Source organism: Dendropsophus ebraccatus, chromosome 7 (assembly GCF_027789765.1).
Source record: "Dendropsophus ebraccatus isolate aDenEbr1 chromosome 7, aDenEbr1.pat, whole genome shotgun sequence".
Lineage (NCBI taxonomy): Eukaryota > Metazoa > Chordata > Amphibia > Anura > Hylidae > Dendropsophus > Dendropsophus ebraccatus.
Window position 1 is genome coordinate 117,570,366 of NC_091460.1, and position 19,437 is coordinate 117,589,802.

General features: G+C 41.4%; 1 protein-coding gene across 4 annotated transcripts in view; it reads left to right on the plus strand.

Annotated features, from left to right (window-relative positions):
• Positions 1–19,437, plus strand: part of SLC4A4 (solute carrier family 4 member 4) — a 180,680-nt gene that overhangs the window by 150,165 nt on the left and 11,078 nt on the right. For 2 of the 4 annotated variants that reach the window (XM_069978293.1, XM_069978289.1), the window contains exons 18-24: positions 1,450–1,563; positions 1,659–1,820; positions 4,673–4,851; positions 7,206–7,278; positions 9,680–9,748; positions 11,932–12,105; positions 13,870–14,031. In XM_069978293.1, coding sequence (XP_069834394.1) covers positions 1,450–1,563; positions 1,659–1,820; positions 4,673–4,851; positions 7,206–7,278; positions 9,680–9,748; positions 11,932–12,105; positions 13,870–14,031 — 933 coding nt within the window. Of the gene's footprint in view, positions 1–1,449; positions 1,564–1,658; positions 1,821–4,672; positions 4,852–7,205; positions 7,279–9,679; positions 9,749–11,931; positions 12,106–13,869; positions 14,032–18,145; positions 18,243–19,437 lie in introns of all 4 variants that reach the window. The other 2 variants (XM_069978290.1, XM_069978292.1) reach the window with 2 other exon arrangements.

Genomic DNA, 19,437 nt, shown 5'->3' on the forward strand with positions numbered 1-19,437 from the left:
AGTTGCTTTAAGGAGATGTGAAAAGAAAGAAAATGTTCTCGATTAACTATAAAAACACGACTTCCTGCGGATCCTATTTTCTCACATACCGAGCCACAGGATTTTAATATTCATAGTACAAACATGTGGAATAATGTGAGATTTACCTATTGTTAATAATAACCCCTATCCACAGGATGGGGCATAAGTGTATGATTGTTAGGGGTCAGACTGGTGAGACCAAGCTATCTTGAGAATAGAGCAAGTAATTCTTTCCTGTCTGACACGGTGCTCTCTGCTGCCACCTCTGTCTGTGACAGGAACTGTCCAGAGCAGATGCAAATTCTCAAAGAAAATGTTCCTTCTTTGGACAGTTCCTGACACAGACAGAGGTGGCAGCAGAGAGCACTGTGTCAGACTGGAGAGAAAACATTACTTCCTGTAGGTCATACAGCAGCTGATAAATACTGGAAGGCTTGAGATTTTTAAATAGAAGTAAATTTCAAATCTATATAAGGATATGTTCACACACTGTAAGAGACCGGTCGTTCTGTGACCCGGGAGAGTCACGGAAAGGCCGGTTTCTGAAAAGATCACCCCGGCCGGTACTGCAGTACTGGCCGGATGATCTTTAGGGCCGCAGAGTTCTACACACTGCCGCTCGCTCCACCGTATTCACTGAATAGCGGACGCAGAAAACTGACATGTCAGTTTTCTACGGCGCCAGGAGAGGTCCCGGCCGGAGCGTATACTATGGATTCTATGGATTCCATAGAGGCCAGGTAATGTATATTTTCGTATTAATCACGGCCGTTATTGCAATCGGCAGCCGTACTTTTACGAAAATTTACCTTGTGTAAACATAGCCTAACTTTGTGACACCAGTTGATTGGAAAAAACAAAATTATTTAATAAATTGAGTGAGAGAAAATATTCTTTAGTCTGAAAATCCTAGAAAAGAGTCCTTGCAATTGGTAAACTCAAACTGAATGCAAAACTGTTAGGGTGCGTTTACACAGACAGATTTATCTGACAGATTTTGGAGGCCAAAGCCAGGAATGGATTTGAGAAGAGAAGAAATCCCAGTCTTTTCTTTATGACCTGTTCTCAGTTTATAGTCTGTTCCTGGTTTTGGCTTCAAAAATCTTGTCAGATAAATCTCTCTGTGTAAACGCACCTTTACCTTTTTCTATTCCACACCTTAAAGGGGTTTCCCCAAGAGACACACTTGACCCTCTTCATCAGGCTTATAAAGTCGAATGGAACTTGTCCAACCACCACTCCAAGCAGGAGACACAAGGCCCCTGTCTGATCAGTGATTAAGCTATTTAGTAATGAGTGTCCTTCATGGAAAACTATAACTGGCACAGTCATCATGAAAAATAAAAGCTATAAAAAATTATTAAAAAAAAAAAATGTTTTCTGGTTTAATATTTTGAGTGGCCCTAACATTTTTTTTTCTTATTCCAGGCCAGAAAACTCATCAGTGATTTTGCCATCATCCTATCTATCTTGATCTTCTGTGGAATTGATGCCCTTGTTGGAGTTGATACACCAAAGCTTATTGTTCCAAGTGAATTTAAGGTAAACTAAGTGGTATAGCTAAGATTTTTTATGGCCGTAAATAATGATCACGATTATGAACATACCCCAATACGAGAATTTCCTTTATCTTTTAGCCAACGAGTCCTAACAGAGGCTGGTTTGTGCCCCCATTCGGAGGAAACCCTTGGTGGGTCTACCTGGCTTCAGCTCTTCCAGCTCTTCTGGTCACCATTTTAATCTTTATGGACCAACAGATTACAGGTGTCATTGTCAACAGGAAGGAACACAAGCTCAAGGTTTGTCTTCTACGATTGGTTTGCTACGTTCCTCAACGACACGTCCTCACGTCTTTATTAGAGAGAGCTGAAACATTCATCATGGTGCTACAGACACCATTTACTTATTTATGGTTGGACGCCGCGCTGCTTCCATACACACACAGTAGGGTTGGATTACTAAAGATTTCACCAGTAGTTTGCAATTTCATCCTCAACTATGTCTTCGCTAGTAGAAGTTTTTATTTCATGCTCTGATAGTTTAGGTGGTGTAAGGTGAAGGAGACATTGACACGTATGTTTCCCTCTCCTTTGGATACATATATACTGCAAGAACCAGTAATGAGCGGCAGGTGGGCATAGACTATATGATCTATTCTCTTGTGTGTTTTATTGATTATATAGTAAAGGCATGTAATAATAGGCATGTAAACAGATAATATATGAATACTGTATATAGACAGGTGAATTATATCAGGGACCAATTATCCCTTTAAGAATCGGGGCAATATTTTTCATTTTTGCTTTTTTATTTTTTTGCTTATTACATTCTAAAAACCATGACTCTTTGATCATATTGTCAATAGACAGTCTGGCTACAATATTGCTTACAATATTTATAGTGTCCCCAAACCAGGAGGTTGTTTTAAACACCCATATAATGCCAACTGGTGTAAATGTAACAAAAATGTTTAGTATAATCATATGGTTAATATTTTAATTTGACCCTGTTGTTTGGAAAAAAACTTTTGTCATGTCAAAAGTTTTGATCAGTCTGGGTTGGTCAGACCCATAGCAATCGCAAGAACAAGCCGAGAGAAGAACGTGCTAAGCGCAGTCCTCTGCCGGCTATGTGTCACGTGATGAGTCGAGCTCCTAATGTAAGTCTATGCAGCACGACTCTGGCACAGAGCGGGGAGACTCTCCCTGCTTTTTCTCATAATCGGTATGGGTCTGAACACTCACTCTCTTTTACAAACAGAGAATTGCTTTGGGCATTTTAGATGAAAAAACTGTCTTTTTTGAGAATGATGGCCGTTTATAATTATCAATGCTCAAAGAGATGAATGCAGTACATATGTCCTGCATTGATCCATGATCTCGGCGCTCAATTGCTTAAGCCTGCTGGAGATTGGTTGAAATAATCACAGATGACAGACAGACTGAGAGGCCTTAGGCTACACTGACAATGGATTGGATCCCTGAGGGGTCCGATCCAGACCACTGACCACCAATGAGGTATTTTTAGGCCATTTAAATGCTGTTGTTATTCTTGCAGCGACTTCTAAATAGCTAAATACGGCAGGGCATGGACAATCGATCCATGCTGGCTATTAGTGGTGGCCCCTAGCAGCCAGGAGGTGCCATTTATGCAGATCTGAGCCCACTCTATACTAGATTGATGGAACCAGGACAAGCATGCTCCTTCTATGTCATCAAACGGATAGCATTTACAATTTAGCAGAATGGGATGAGGGCTGCTGTCAAGGTGAGATTTGCTTTTCATCTCCCTTATTCCCAAGTGACTATCTCTGTCCAAATTAAGTAAGCTGAGCCCTAGCGGCGTGGACATGACACCAGGCAAAAAGACAGTATAACCTCCTTACTCAGCTGAGCTTAGGAGTGCCCAATCACACTTTATTTGGTTTCACAAGAAATATATATAACTTTTAATACAGGCGTGGTTTCAAGTCACAAGACACATACATGTCACACTCTGATTGGTCAGCCCATAGATGGTCAGTAGCTTCCTGCCCTGTGCAGTCAGGTTGGCACAACGTGATGTTTACCATATATATTGTTTATATAACAGTCTTGTTCTTATGTCTGTGTTATGGCTACGATGTAGGTTCATGGTACTTTTCTCATCTACGTGCTGCCAGCATTCCTCTCCTTCTAGAAGCCATTTTAAGGACTACAATGTTTTTACCCAAAGTAATAACCCCTTCATGGCCACCTTCACACTACCTCTTCCCATCTCTGTCCCTGCTTGATTGACAGTCAGGTTTCAGCCTCTAAACTTAATTCCTGTGCATATTAAGGCCATGTTCACACTATGTAAGAACAACATAGTGCAAGTGCATGATTTGCAAACAGGGCACGGTTTCCAGCTGGAACAGGGTTAAAAGTAGAAGCAAGGAGGCAATACAGCTCTCAGCATTTCAAGGGCTATTTTCTGCTTTATGGAAGCACAGACGGGTCTATGAAAGGTACCATGTGTCTCCTTGCCATAGCAGCTAACATTGTCAGCAATTTAAAACATGGATTGCAACTGGCATTCTCTTTAACCATCAAATTGTACCCATCTCCTTGATCCGTCCTCTACCAACTAGTGGATTATTTTTTAGCCAGTGGACACCGGTAGTACGCTCATCTCTTTTAATTATTGCCCATGAGGCACAGCACAATAACGTTACCATGTCACTCATGTCAGAGTTATAGAAAGGTGGATTGTCCTGGGTAAGCAGCATGGAACAGAGATGTTATGTGCTCTCAGCATACAGGAAGATTTCTTCTTCAGATCACTTTCCAGGTCATGTAGTCTATGTAGCCCTTTGAAGAATACACATAAAGTAATAAAAGAGTAGTTCAGGCCCACCCATCATTTCTTCAAATCTCTGTGTCCCTATTAATAGTCTCCTCTATTCAGTGCAAACATCCATTCACCTGAGATTGTTTGTGGATAGTGTTACACGCTGTTTCCCGGACGCTCACATTTCCTGATATGTATCTTTCACCTTCTATAGGGGTATTTTACTGATGGAGCAATGGTTGCATGTTACAAGCCCTCTTGTCATAATGGGGACCATTGTCTTATGTTATCATTGAATGGTGCAGACATAGCCTGATCTTTTTTTTTTTTTTCCTTTTAGAAAGGAGCAGGGTATCACTTGGACCTGTTCTGGGTGGCAGTCCTTATGATTGTTTGCTCTTTCATGGCTCTTCCTTGGTATGTAGCCGCAACCGTCATCTCTATTGCTCACATCGACAGCTTAAAAATGGAAACGGAGACATCAGCTCCTGGAGAGCAACCTAAGTTCTTAGGAGTGAGGTAAGGTGCAGGGCACACGTGAACGTATACTGTAAAAGTGTGAAAACTGGAAATGTATTCATCATTTAACCATTATGGTCATGACTATAGATGATCGAACATCGGAAAATCGTAGGTTCGATCGAACCCGAACATTCTCGAACCTGCCGCATTTGATTGCTGATGTCTTCCCGGTCCGTGGGGAAGGAGGTAAGTGCCCGGGGACCAACTGGAATTCCGGGATTCAGGCTGTTACCTAGGCTGAATCCCGGAATTCCAGGCGGTCCCCTGGAACGCTCCTCCTTCCGCACGGACCGGGAAGGCATCAGCAAGCAGGTTCTCGAATGTTCGGGTTCGATCGAACCTACGATTTTCCGATGTTCGATCATCTCTAGCCACGACTACACAACGCCTTATTTTTGGTCGTTTTTTTTGAACAGCCGTCCTTTTGTGCCAAATAACAGTTGTTATTTCAAAACAACTGCTGTAATTCCAGAAATACCGTCCACTGTTTAGAAACTATGTCCGTCCAAATAAACGGTCGTCAAATGGCGAAAAAAAGACTTGTGGTCGTGGCCTCAAATGTATACCATGTACAGATGCGCCAAAAAGTAAAGCAGTTGCACAATGTTTTACAACTCTTTATGCAGGGTTTGCCCCCAGGCTACCAATTGGTGGGGCAAGGGGGCACGGCACACAGGTCACATGGCCTCACCCTGCTCCTAATTTACGCCTATGTAAATTGTATAATTTAAAGCTCAGAGCAGGAACAGATTTCTAAGGCTGCCGCACCAGATTTATTGGAAGATGTGCGTCTCTCAATAAATCCAGCATGGGTGAAGGGGGGGGAATCGTTGTAGTTTGGTCCAACATATGGATATACCACTCTTAATAAATTCCCAGCATGATGATCAAGATCTAGAAGTTAAAGAGTACCTGTCATTGGAAAACTTTTGACACCATGTCACAGAGACATTCCAATAATCTAGAAAGTCCATCAACGTCTATTGTTCCAAGGTAATGGCAGAATATCCTGATGCCTGCTGGTGGCCATCAATCCCTGGCTAGGTGGCCCATATACCAGAGCAGAAGAGTCCAACAGCATGAGTGTAGTTCAAAGGGTTGCCAAATTTATTGTGTGACCAGGTACAGACTTGACAATTCAACACTTGGTAAAGATTAGTGTTTGAAATGTCATGTTTGTTCCTGGTCACACAATAAATTTGGCAACCCTTTGAACCACCACTGATTCTGTTAGACTCTTTCTATTATGTCACTGTGACATGTCAAATGTTTTGATCGGTCTGGGTCTGAGTGTTCACACCGTGACCGATCAGGAGAAAGAGAAGTCTGTTTGCAGCGTCTTCTCTCCCAACTGTGTTATGTGACCCAGATGGCCACGACTGGTTCTCCTGATTGGTTGTGCTCTGAACAATCAGATCTCAACTGTTAAAAACTTTTCACACATCTCTGTAACATGCCAAAAGTTTTCTAATGACACTCTTAAGTCAATAGTGGCCACAGTCTGACTGCCTCTCTTTGAAGAGTTGTCTGTTGTTACTCTCTTTATCCATAAGCTCAGGTCTTCATGGATATTAACATGCAATGAGGCTATAGTAAGTGCGACCCCCACTGGATCAGAATAGGGATTGAACACGTTATGATCTCAATGTGTGTTGGTATCCATTGAGACCCAAACTTTTAAATGAAGATAGGAAATCATCCGTGCTGACAAGTACACTATGAGGCTATGTTCACACTATGTATGAGACCGGCCGTTCCTTGACCTGGCCGGGTCACGAAACAGCTGGTCTCATTAAAGATCATCCCGACAGGTACTGCAGTACCGGCCGGATGATCTCTAGCGCCGCAGATGCATCAGAACTCCCCACTGTGGCCGTAGCCGCTCGCTCCATAGCGTGCACTGAAAGGGTTTTCTGTGGCCGCTATTCAATGAATAGCGGCTGCAGAAAACTGACGTGTCCGTTTTGTACGGCCCGCTAGGGATCCTGGCCGGAGCGTATACTATGTGTATACGCTCCGGACGGGTTTCCATGGAAGGCATAGTAACGTATATTTTCGTATTAAGCACGGCCGTTGTTGCAATCAGCCGTACTTTTACGAAAATATATGTTGTGTGAACATGGCCTAACAATGTACATCTAGGGGAATCTGAACAATATATACAAAAATTGATTGTCATATTGATCATATTGTCAATAGACAGTCTGGCTACAATATTGCTTACAATATTTATAGTGTCCCCAAACCAGGAGGTTGTTTTAAACACCCATATAATGCCAACTGGTGTAAATGTAACAAAAATGTTTAGTATAATCATATGGTTAATATTTTAATATATTTATTGGTTATAGGGAACAACGAGTAACTGGAACAATGGTGTTCATACTGACTGGCGTATCTGTTTTCATGGCACCCATACTAAAGGTAAAAAAAAAAAATATTTTATAATGTACGTGGGGGGGGGGGGGGGTGTTGAAATCTGAGAAATTACACTGCACATTATGTGCTGTATTTAATAACACTAGAATAATAATACTATATAAATAAATAATTGAACACAGCATAAAATCTGCATTCTATAATCTTCAGCCTATATGCTATGTGTGAATACACCCTAGGGTGTTCTGAAATTCAACATGCCTGATTCTTCTTTCCCCCAATATCTGCCATAAGGGAAGAGTCAGGACACTGTCATATACCTGTGATAGCTGCATCTCCTGAAACAGCAGGTTCAGCCAATGTTCCTCTAAAGGGTATGAGCCCTTTACAAAGCAGATCTAAATACAGGACACATAGGGACATTGACAGGAAATCCAGTCCAGAAAAATGTATTTCAAATCAACTGGTTTCAGAAAGTTATATAGATTTGTAATTTACTCCTTTTTTAAAAATGTCAAGTCTCCCAGCACTCATCAGCTGCTGTATGTCCTGCAGGAAGTGGTGTATTTTTTCCAGTCTGACACAGTGCTCTCTGCTGCCACCTCTGTCAATGTCAGGAACTGTCCAGAACAGTAGCAAATCCCCATAGGAAACCTCTCCTGCTCTGAACAGAGGCAGCATCAGAGAGCACTGTGTCAGACTAGAAGGAATACACCACTTCCTGCAGGACATACAGCAGCTGATACTGTTGGCAGTACTGGCAGACTTGAGATTTCTTTTTCTTCTTTTTAATTTTTTTTTAAAGAAGTATATTACAAATCTATATAACTTTCTGAAACCAGAAAACTACCCCTTTAATAGACAGCATATATTTTGTGCTATTTGTCAACTACTGTATGTGCTGTATATATTAACAATGCCACTCATACAAGCCTTGGAGTGCCTAGAGGCCCTGGTCCAAAATCTTTACTATATCCCACTCCAAAACAATCATATTCTGTTTTATACAAACACAACTCCATGTAAGATCTTTATACAGGGTGGTCCAAAAGTAGGTGGACAGTATTGTGTAATAGGGTTATGCATCATGAAGGGGAGATTTATCAAACATGGTGTAAAGTGAAACTGGCTCAGTTGCCCCTAGCAACCAATCAGATTCCAACCAAACGGATGAAAAAAAAAAGTCCTAAGCCAAAATAAGTCAATATATATTCACTAGCTTTAATTCTAACTATTCCACTGTGAACCATAGTTTTACAGTTACCTAATGTTGTCAGGTGTGTTGCTGCTGCCACCATGTGGTAGGCTAAGTAGTTGCAGGCTTAAGTCCTGACAAAATAACTATATGCCTGTACTAGCAATCGCCTATCATTTAAGGTTTAGCATTAAACACACACACACTTGATTTACTACTAGTAAACACCAGGATCCTGACTCCAGCTCTATACAGCTTTGTTGTCAAGGCCACAAGGATTTGGCAAGTGGATTAATTAACTTATTGTGCAAAGTAATTTCTGCTCCGGTCTGGAGTTAGTGATCTCAGGAGCGCTGGAGCAATAACCACATGCCTTGGAAATTACATCTTGGCCATGAAAGACTAAACTTTAATAACTTATTAAAGTGTTTAGCTCTGTGATTTTCTGGTCGTTCGACTTTTCGATGTTGAACACAACAGAAAACAATTGGTAATACGTCTGTGTCCTACTTTCTGAACGTTTAAATTATTCCTTTATTGTAGTGTCTACATGTACACTATTATCTGTGTTCAATGGTGTGAGGCACTCTGTTATAGGTGATGTGCTATCATGGCAGCCTGAATGCCATAAAAAACTGCTAAAAACTGTGACTGTCAGCTGCTGGAGCTATATTAAAGAACAACCCTTTAAGGATACATTCTAAGGCTATGTTCACACGTCGTAAGAGACCAGCTGTTCCGTGACCCAGCCGGGTCACGGAACGGCCGGTGTCTGATCTTTGCAGCCGCAGAGTGCTGATGCATGCACATCCGTGCGAGCCCGCATTAGAACTCCCCACAGCACACTATGGAGCGTGCGGCCAGAGCCGCTCGCTCCATTGTGTGCACTGACAGGGTTTTCTGCAGCCGCTATTCACTGAATAGCGGGCGCAGAAAACTGACATGTCATGTTTTCTACAGTGCCATAAGAGATACCGGCCAGGGCATATACTATGTGTACATGCTCCGCCTGGGATTCCATAGAAGACTAAGCAACGCATCTTTCAGTAAAAAGTACGGCCATTGTTGCCGATTGCAACAGCGGCCGTACTTTTACGAAAAGATACGTTGTGTGAACATAGCCTAATGTTGTAGGTGCTGCGCATGGCTGACTACATTAAAGCCTGTGATGATGTTTATTACTTTAGTCATCCAAACAATTCTTATTATGTTGTCTATAAACATGTTTTGTGTTTTTATTCTATCTTCTAGTTTATCCCTATGCCAGTTCTGTATGGAGTTTTCTTATACATGGGAGTGGCATCTCTTAATGGAGTACAGGTATGAAATGAATCACTGCTACTTAGTCATCCATCTGCAAAGCTGAAAAGAAATATGTTCATCCTAAATGTAACTAGTAAACCAGGGGTTGTTGTAGCCACATTTTAGTAAGTCGATTTAGAAGTGACACTCAGTGTGGCAGTATTCCCTTAGTCACTTTTGTTTAAAGGGGTTATCCAGCGCCACACAAACATGGCCACTTTCTTCCAGAGACAGCACCACTCTTGTCTCCAGTTCAGGTGTGGTTTGTAATTAAGCTCTATTCACTTCAATGGAACTGAGTTACAGAACCTACACCTAAAGGGTGGGTTCATACTGAGGAATTGTCGCGGATAATATCCGTGGAATTCTGCTGTCTGTCCGCGCGCATGGCCGCGCGCCTTTCCTCCGGCTCCATAGACACCATTCTATGGGACGGCTTATTCCGCTATTCCTCTATCCTCCGAAAGAAGTGTAGAAATCTTCTTCCCTCTAGATATAGAGGATGTCCCTTTTGTTATACATACAGTCCTGAGTACACTATGACATGGATCACACTAGTAGTAGACATTTTTGTTTGTTGTGTGCATCTATGGCCCTTGTTTTGGCACCATATGATCTACTTTGCCTTGACAGCTGCTGCCTGACACTGGTTTGTTCCTACAGTACATTTACTGTCAGCTAAAAAGTCCTATTCTGTGTCGGTTTTACCCAGTGTTCTCCAATTTAGTATGTCACCTTGACATGGATTTTGCTTTCCCATGTACATAACTTTAAATTCGTTGGTGTGGACCCCCAATGTGGTGTGTTGTGGAGCCCCCGTGTGGTGTGGTGGGGAGCCCCCGTGTGGACCCCTGCCTGTCAATTCTTTGAGCGGATAGCCACAGAGAGTGGAGGCACACAAGGCCTCCTATTGAAGGAGATAGCAGGCGGGATTCAGCATGGAGTCTGTGGGTGGGGTTACGTGCGGAATCTCTGTACCGATTCCGTAGTGTGCGCTGCATTAAAACTGCATGGCAATGGTGCTGAAGATGAAGGTAAGACACATACCTTCATCCTCAGCTCCCCACGCACAATAGGAAGCCATCAGCAGGTTAGATCTGTCTCACCTGCTGATAGTTCCGCTTTAACTTGTCACCAACTTAGAGTTTTTTTCTTTGTAGCTAGCAGTGATGAATTACAAGTACATCAGCAAGGCTCTGGTCACATAGGCTTAGTACTGCCAATATTTTTAGTGGGAAGATTAGCGTAGCCAGCATTGATATTCTCGTCATTAAATCACTGGGGCCTCTATGGAAACTGAAAGGACCTCATTATAATTCAGTTGGGATCCGTTTAAAAACAGATCTATTGTAGCGGCCGTGGCTTTCCTAAGAAGTAGTGGGAACAGAGCATTATTTTGTTCTCATCTACAAACATCAGTGACATACTGTACTCCCTCCACGCAGTCTATTAGGAGACTGACAAGTTACATGAGTGACCTAAGGCGACTTACTTTTACATAACTTGGCTTTAAAAAGTTTTTTTTTTTTTTTACTCAGAGTGCTCTGGCTTTGACAGATACATTTTCACAATATGTTATGACCTATCTTACTAACCTGAAATACTGTAGGAATTGCAGGAACTTTCTATGAATAATTTATTACAAGTTTCCCCTGTGTTTTTTTCCCCTTACATCTGACTTTATCAGCTTGTTTTCGTATTGCTGCTATAAAACAGTATAAAATAAATCAGATACTAAACTAATATAATTCACTTGAATTCCTTTCCTCAAAGGAGAAATCCAGGGAAATAAAAAATATTCAGTATGATGGTACATCCTCTTTAATCTGACACACTGGTAGATCGGCGCTGTCACGGGGGAAGCCGGTGCCGCGGTCCGTTTTTTGAACCGCGGCCTGGTTCCTGTGTACGGCGCTGTTCTATGCACGGGTACCGGGCCGGTGCTGAAGCACAGGAGGTGGGCCGGCCCACCCCCAGTGGGAAGGAATTCCCTCCCTTCTATGACGTGGCTCCCTTAGAATCAATGGAGCCGCGTCATAGAGGGGAGGGAATAAATAATAGACAAATCTGTTTAACTTTCTGATGCCAGTTATAAAGATCCAGAACGTTTTTTCTCTCTGGAATACCCCTTTAATAAATTACCGTGTTTGAAATATTCATCTCTTTACCATGCAATTCCTCTTTGTGTTCTTCTTTCCTAGTTTATGGACCGCCTGAAGCTGCTCTTAATGCCAGCTAAACATCAGCCAGACTTCATCTATTTACGGCATGTTCCTTTGCGAAGGGTCCACCTGTTCACTTTCATTCAGATTGTTTGTCTAGCCCTTCTCTGGATTCTGAAATCAACAGTGGCTGCTATTATATTCCCAGTTATGGTGAGTGACCCATTTTAGTGCAATTCCCTTTGTCTGGATCTGTTACTGCTGTTTTTTTTTTTTTTTTCAAAGACTGGGATATACATACAGTAGCTTTATAGAATAACTTGAGTACAGTAAGGAGTGCAATATCATATAGACCTGGTAGGCATATGATTGATAGCTTAAAGTGAACCTTTTGGCATAAATGATACATGATGGCAGGAGGTCTAAATTGGTTTAAATCTTCGTGCTACTATACTGTCAGTAAAGTACTGTGAAGATTTAAACAGTTTCAGAGCTCCCAGCATCATAATGATACATGATGCCGAGAACTCTGATCTCCATTCTGTACACATCCGTATTTACAGACTTGCACAGAACGTGTCAAAATAACATAATTCGGGTAAGCAATACCATATCATAAAGTGGCCATATAACATACAACTACTAAGTAATCAAATAACACCTGGTAGAAAGTTGACTTTATATGGTTCTCTTGAAAGACAAAATACTAAATACAAAATACTAAAAATGTACACTAAGTGGGTATTGTCAGTTAAAAGGAAACCTAGCATGTTCTAGAGACATGTCAAAAGTTTTGATAAGTGAGTGTTTAGGTGTTCAGATACCCTTCCCCCCATTACTGGATACGGTTGGGAAATATGCTCGGCCATTCGCTTCACTCCTTGCCTTGCTGTCTTCTCAGTCTTATGGCAAATGGCAGTTTCCATTGTAACACAGCTTGCATTGAGTGAACATAACCATTTAAGTAGATCCAGCATAGGTTTCTTATTAGAGAATTGGGTGTAAGCCCTAGGAGCCCAAGCCATTAGGCATTTCTTGTAGTAGTTACCCCTAAGGTCATTGTTGTGCAACGGGAAGGTACAACTCTCTAGACAGCTTACAGCGACTATGCTATGGACCACAGCCTTCCTGTGAACCCCCACCCGGGTAAGTAGCATAATGTAATCCTCCACTCTAATGGTTCATTCACATGAAGCGATAATTCGCCCAATCGATCGTTTAACGATTTTAAAGCAAAGATTTGGTTTTTATAACGATCAGCGTTTAGACGAATAAATCGTTAGAAAAATCGTTAGAAAATCGTTTTTAAGATTGCTTAAGCCCATCTTTCACATAGGGTGAATCTTTGAAAGACTGTTTACACAAAGCGATCTGCAAATTTTTAGTGAGAACTTGTTGAAAGATCACAATGAATGATTTTTCGCTCATCGCTTGATCGTTCGCTGTGTTTACACGAGCCGATTATCACTCAAATGCAATCGTTATTGTGAAAATTCAAACAATAATCGTTCTGTGTAAACGCACCATAAGAAGCACAGATGTATCAGGCATAGGTCACCTGCACCTGATACGATACACCTGTGCTTCTTGGAGTGGAGGATTACATTCTTCCACATATGATGGGCACACAGATGCTTGGTTCCTTATGGGAAAGAGTTCTAATAACTGCACTGTAACCTGCCATGCACCTGTGTGTCCATCTTATGGCCAGAGCCCATTCATATCCACTGGAAGTAGGCTATAATGGTTTATTAGATGGCCGCCATTGCACTATTGCAGAAAGTGTTTGGAAGAATAATAACATTTTTCATCATATAAAGAATAACATTAAACAATGATTATGGACAATCACTGTGCGAGTCCCTTCTAACTCTGATACCAGTAGTCCCAGTGAACATCAGCATATGAGACAGCCTGTATCCATGTGTAGTTTCTATTATATGGGTTCTTCCTTATACTACCATTACCCTCTTGCAGATTTTGGCTCTTGTAGCAGTAAGGAAAGCCATGGACTACCTCTTTTCTCAGCATGATCTCAGCTTTCTAGATGATGTCATCCCTGAGAAAGACAAGAAAAAGAAGGAAGATGAGAAGAAAAAGAAAAAGAAGAAGGGAAGTGTGGACAGCGACAATGAGGATGTGAGAAAAACTATTTCTTGTTCTTCTTTTTATAAAGTTATTCTCTTCCTCTTATCATAAATTCATGGGATATTCCAATCTCACCAACAGGAGTCCTCCAGCCACCTCTGGCCTGATTGTAAGTGCTGGAGGTGGCTGTTTTTACACATGTTACGGGCAATGTCCTATAGCTGCCCGATGTTACAGATGTTGAAGCCACATCAGGCAGCTATTGGACATTGGGTGTGGGCATGGTTTTACACACACACAATGCCCGCAACTCCAGAAACATGCTCCCGCCCTCCTCTCAATTATCCACACAGATTGACAGAGGAAGAAGTTGAGTGCCGGAGAGCAAAGGAGGCGGAAGCTTTTTTGCTGGGTGGACAACCCCTATAAAAACCCTATCCCTATTTTCTGGTATGTGCGGAAAAGGAAATGACAATGGCTGCTGTTTTCTTACTCCAAACTGTAGTTACAAAAAAGTTATATTATACAAAAGTAAGTAAATCTTTAAAGTGACTCTGTACCCACAATCTGCCCCTCCACCCCTTCGGATAGCTGCTTTTTATCCAAGATCTGTCCCGAGGGTCCGTTCAGCAGGTGATGCAGTTATTGTCCTAAAAAACTACTTTTAAACTTGCAGACTTGTGTCAAATTGGCGTGGCCGAGAGTGTCCGTGCCCTCGGCTTGCAACTACTCTCCGTCCCTCCTCCCCGCCCTCTTCTTCATTAGGAATGCCCCTGGGCAGTATTTTTCCTAATCATCACCTGCCTGAACACTGCACATAACAATCCAGCACATGTGCAGTGTTCAGACAAGTGATGAATAGGAGAATACCTGCCTGGAGCATTCCTAATGATGAAGAGGGCAGGGAGGAGGGACAGAGAGGCGTCACAGGCCTAGGGCACAGACACTCTGGGCCACGCGAATTTCACACAAGGCTGCAAGTTTAAAAGTTTTTGTTTAGGACAATAACTGCATCACCTGCTGAATGGACCCCAGGACAGATCTTGGATTAAAGGCAGCTATCTAAATATACAAGCGGTTTGGGGTGGGGGTGGGGGGGGGGGCAGATTGTGGGTACAGAGTCACTTTAAATAGGTACTTCAGTCTTAATAACAGGACCCCACTGGTCTCCTCCTGCCCCTTTAAGTTGAGTATAAGTACTGTTGAGTCTTGTACTCCTTGCCGAAAAGTCAAATCTCAGTACCTCAATAATTGCTAATGGAATTCATTAGCGGTCAGAGACATATTATCTATGGGGCACAATGCTTTTTATTATCTTATAGTTATACCATGATTCATTACATAACCCATGATTCTGCTGAGAACTTGCTTTTTTGTAACGGCCATCAAGCCTAAACACTTCTCACCTTTGCCTCGATAAGGGATACTATATTATAATAGCCTTCCACAGTCCATTACATTACACACATTACCCATTCTAAAATTGAAAATGACAACGTCGACTGTTTGGATGATTATGAGATTTGAAATGGCATTTCGATGCCTTGTATTATAATCCCAGCTTAACATTTAAGCTTTGTATATGTGTCTGTCCATAGTGGGGCATGAGAACTAATCTTCATGTTTGCATCTAAGTAATGAACTCTAGCTTGCTAATGAAAGTATTAAATGGGATAATCTAACTTAATGGATATGGCGTAATTTTTTTTTTCAGGTTTACACATAGCTTTATGATCTTAAATGTAATGAATTTTGCCGCAGCTACATTCATTCTCTTTGCTATGCAAATAAGATGACATTTAAAGTGCTGTCAATGAAAGTTTATGAAAGTCCTAGTAATCCTAGATGTTAGAATAAATGTTTTTTTTTTATTCCGGTCAGTCAGCAGTATACTAGAGAGCTTGGCTAAAGTGTCGAGAACTTGAAAGGCTTTCTGGAAATTATGATTTCTACTTATTTATTTGACAGATATGTAGAGAAATAGAATTATCTTTTTGATGACTGTGTACATTAGCAAAAGTAATTTTATGTTTGATATCCTATCACTGTGGTAGGTTACATTATTATTATATTAGGTTATGTGCAATTTCAGCCCTTACCCCAGTATATTGTCCTCAGCAAAGTTGCAGTATAGCTTCTATAATGCAGCAACTCACAACAGTATATGTAGACAGACAGTAAATGCCTGTCACACACTTCCATCTGTTATTTTATTACTCAAGAAGTATCTCAACTCCACATCAGGCTGAGCATTGGGAATCTATGAAAAAGGGATGCCTGGCATGGGGCCAACGGGTAAGATACAGTCATTATGCGACTGGGTTCTGTCCATTTCCCCAATGTCGGACCATTTTGTTGAGTTCTGCACAAAAGAAGTTTACATCGGGAAAATGAACAGGGTATAGTCGCAAAATGACTATGTCCTGCCGATTAGGCTGCACGTCGGGCATCCTTTTTTCATAGATTCCCGTGGAGTTGAAATTGTGATGTAAACCTAGTCTAAGCTGGCCACTAAGATAGAAAGACACAGATAATAGCTGGGTATCATGGGGAATGTGTAAAATATAAGTAGTTACTCATTTCCATTGTACAGCTTTTAACAGGAATCTGTCATCACTTTCATACTACCTAAACCACAAGTCCCCAAATGGTCCCCAGTGGCTTTTGCTTGCCCTGTCAGCCTTGGTTTATAGATTTTTCCTTATATCCAAACAGGGATAGATCTATCAATCAAGGCTGGAGGGGCAGGGAGAAGCAGGGACCGCCCTGATGATTCATGGTTGGGGCAGCAGGAAAGTGATGACAAGTTCCCTTTAAGCCTTGTCGTCACTGGTTCTATATGTTTATTACCAGTGTAACATAAGTGATTTTTTTGTTCACAATCATGGACATAACTGTACGTCTATTTTTGCGGTGTGTTCCTGCTCATGGGCGTACAGTTACATCCGTGGATGAAACGGGCACAGAAGCTGTGCCTGTGCCATGTGCAGCGCGGTCTGAATGTCAGTAATAGCCGGGCCACAACGGCCAGGAAATGAGCCATGCCTCCAGAAGTTCACTTAATAGATATTGTGGTCAGTGCAACCGCAGTGTCTATAGGGAGAACAGAGTAAGAAATCTTCCTCTGTTCACTATGGCAGCTATGACAACCGGAGGCCTCACTGAGGCCTCCAGAGTCATAGCTACGGAAACCAATCAGACTCTGCAATGTAGACAAAAAAAAGTACACATATTTGTTATCTTCGCATGTGTAACAATGCCGGCAATAAAATTATCACATAATGTAACCACATAGAAAGGGTTAAGTGTGGAATTTCCTGTTCTTGCATGTTATAGACCTATAACTATAACTATAACTAACATAAAGTATCAGATATAACATTTTCTTGCCTTCATAAAATACAATGCTACCAAATAAACACTGTTATCGAATAAGTGTGATTTATGGCCTCACTACTGTAAAATCCTCTTGAGTGCTTCGTGAGAAGGGCAAGGCTACAGAAGTGGATAAGGCAAGATATGACGGGGTGATATATGCTGCTTTTGTATAGATCTGTTTTGGCTGTTGTTGTGGTAACTTGCCCTTAAAGAATTTCCTTGCTGTTTATGACCTGGAAGCTGAACATAGTCCTCAGTGAGTAGGACGGTCATCTACCTTTAACTGGGTGGCTTGATTTTCAGGATGACTGTGCAGGCCGTCTGAGGTCATTTATTAGTTTTCTTGTTAGTACTGGCAATTATTGTTTTCAGTGTGTAATGTGACCCAGGTATATTGTTATTCACCGCAACTAATATACCTAGACGCTCAATAACTAATATATTTTGGTCCATAGTTATTGACTGGTTATTTGCTAATGTTATTCAGAGTAGTAAATCCGAATATTTCATTGGTTATTACATTGCTCTTACTGTATATAATATGTTTTCCTTGATATTTTACTTATAGTAGTAACACTTATACAATGCTTTACAGGAATTAAAGTACTGTATGGAATGTATTTCATGAATTGATTGTTTTGCTAATAACCATGTGCATAAAGTAGAATCTTCCTCTTCTTCCGTGTAAGGTTGCCTGTACATCTACCAATCCGCAATAAGGATGGTCTGCTATACACAAAGAAGTCACAATGTTTGTTCTAAGAATTATTGCACGTTTCTTTCACAGTCTGACACACCTTATTCAGAAAATGTCCCCAGTATTAAAATCCCAATGGACATCATGGAACAAGAACCATTCCTATCTGGTAGTAAACCTGGTGAGAGTGAGTAGATCTAACCGCTTGCATGCCACCAGTGAACAGTCCTCACAAAATCACTTTCTTGTCTCTTCTAGTAATCTTTTGTCTTCACGTTTCCACTAAAGATCTTACCTGAGCTTCTAACTTCATCCTTGTTTGTCATAAATTAACCTCTGTAAACATCTGTGAGCCTATTAACTAGATACTGCATAAGGAATTCTAGAAGATCAAATAGAGTACAAAATTATTTTCCCAAAAATTATTTTCCAAACTCAACACATGGACAGTTCGACTCGTCTACTTTGCTTAGCAGTAAAAATTATGCGATTCCTTAAAAGCTAGTATAGAAGTAAGCTGTCCTCCACAAGGAAGAAAATTATCATGTATTAGCCAGACTAGAGTTTACTCCAGAAAGAAGAATCACCCATCCGTAGACAGTTGTTCTTGCCCTCTGTTAGTACAGAACATATTATTGTTTGTGTAGAGAGATATCAATTATTAAATGATCAAACCTTGCACATGGTTTGAAGATTGGTCCACTTTCTTGTTTCCTCAGTGGGTGGGCACCTTCTATTTGTTCCTCTTCACCAGCAGCACTAGGCTGGCATCATGGCTTCTGGCCTGTGCTCTGCTGTTCTGTGCTGAGCTCTGCTGTTCTGTGCTTAGCTGTGCTACACCAACTCTGACAGTTCTACGAAGCTGGGAGTTGTCAATGTGATGTATTTCTGCAAATCAGGTTACCTGCAAGGGAGCCTGTAAGCACAGTGTGCTCACTAGCCAGGGAGGGAGTCATCAGCCCGGCCAGGCCATTGCTGATAGCAGTGGCTAGGAACCTAAACAACAGTGGTCAACACATCAGAGGGCCTAGCAGGGAGCCAGAGCTAAAGCTGTAATAAGAACCAATTGCAAAGTTTCTTAACTTTTAATTACCTAATGTTTTAGATATAATGTTGGAGATAGAAATACCCCTACATGGTCTAATGATCTATCAAAACTTTCCCCCTGTGACCCCTTTATGGTCTAATGGTCTATCAATATTTTTCCCCTTAGCTTAAGCTCGGGGAAAAGTACTGACAGACCTTTGGATCAGCTAGAAGAAGAAAATAGCATGCTATTATATAAGTCATATTTTATAATTGCCTAGTTTGGGCTTACAGTATGGCTCTTCTTTTGTCAATTAACCCACATATCCAAGTGGGAACTGCATCATTTTGAATCT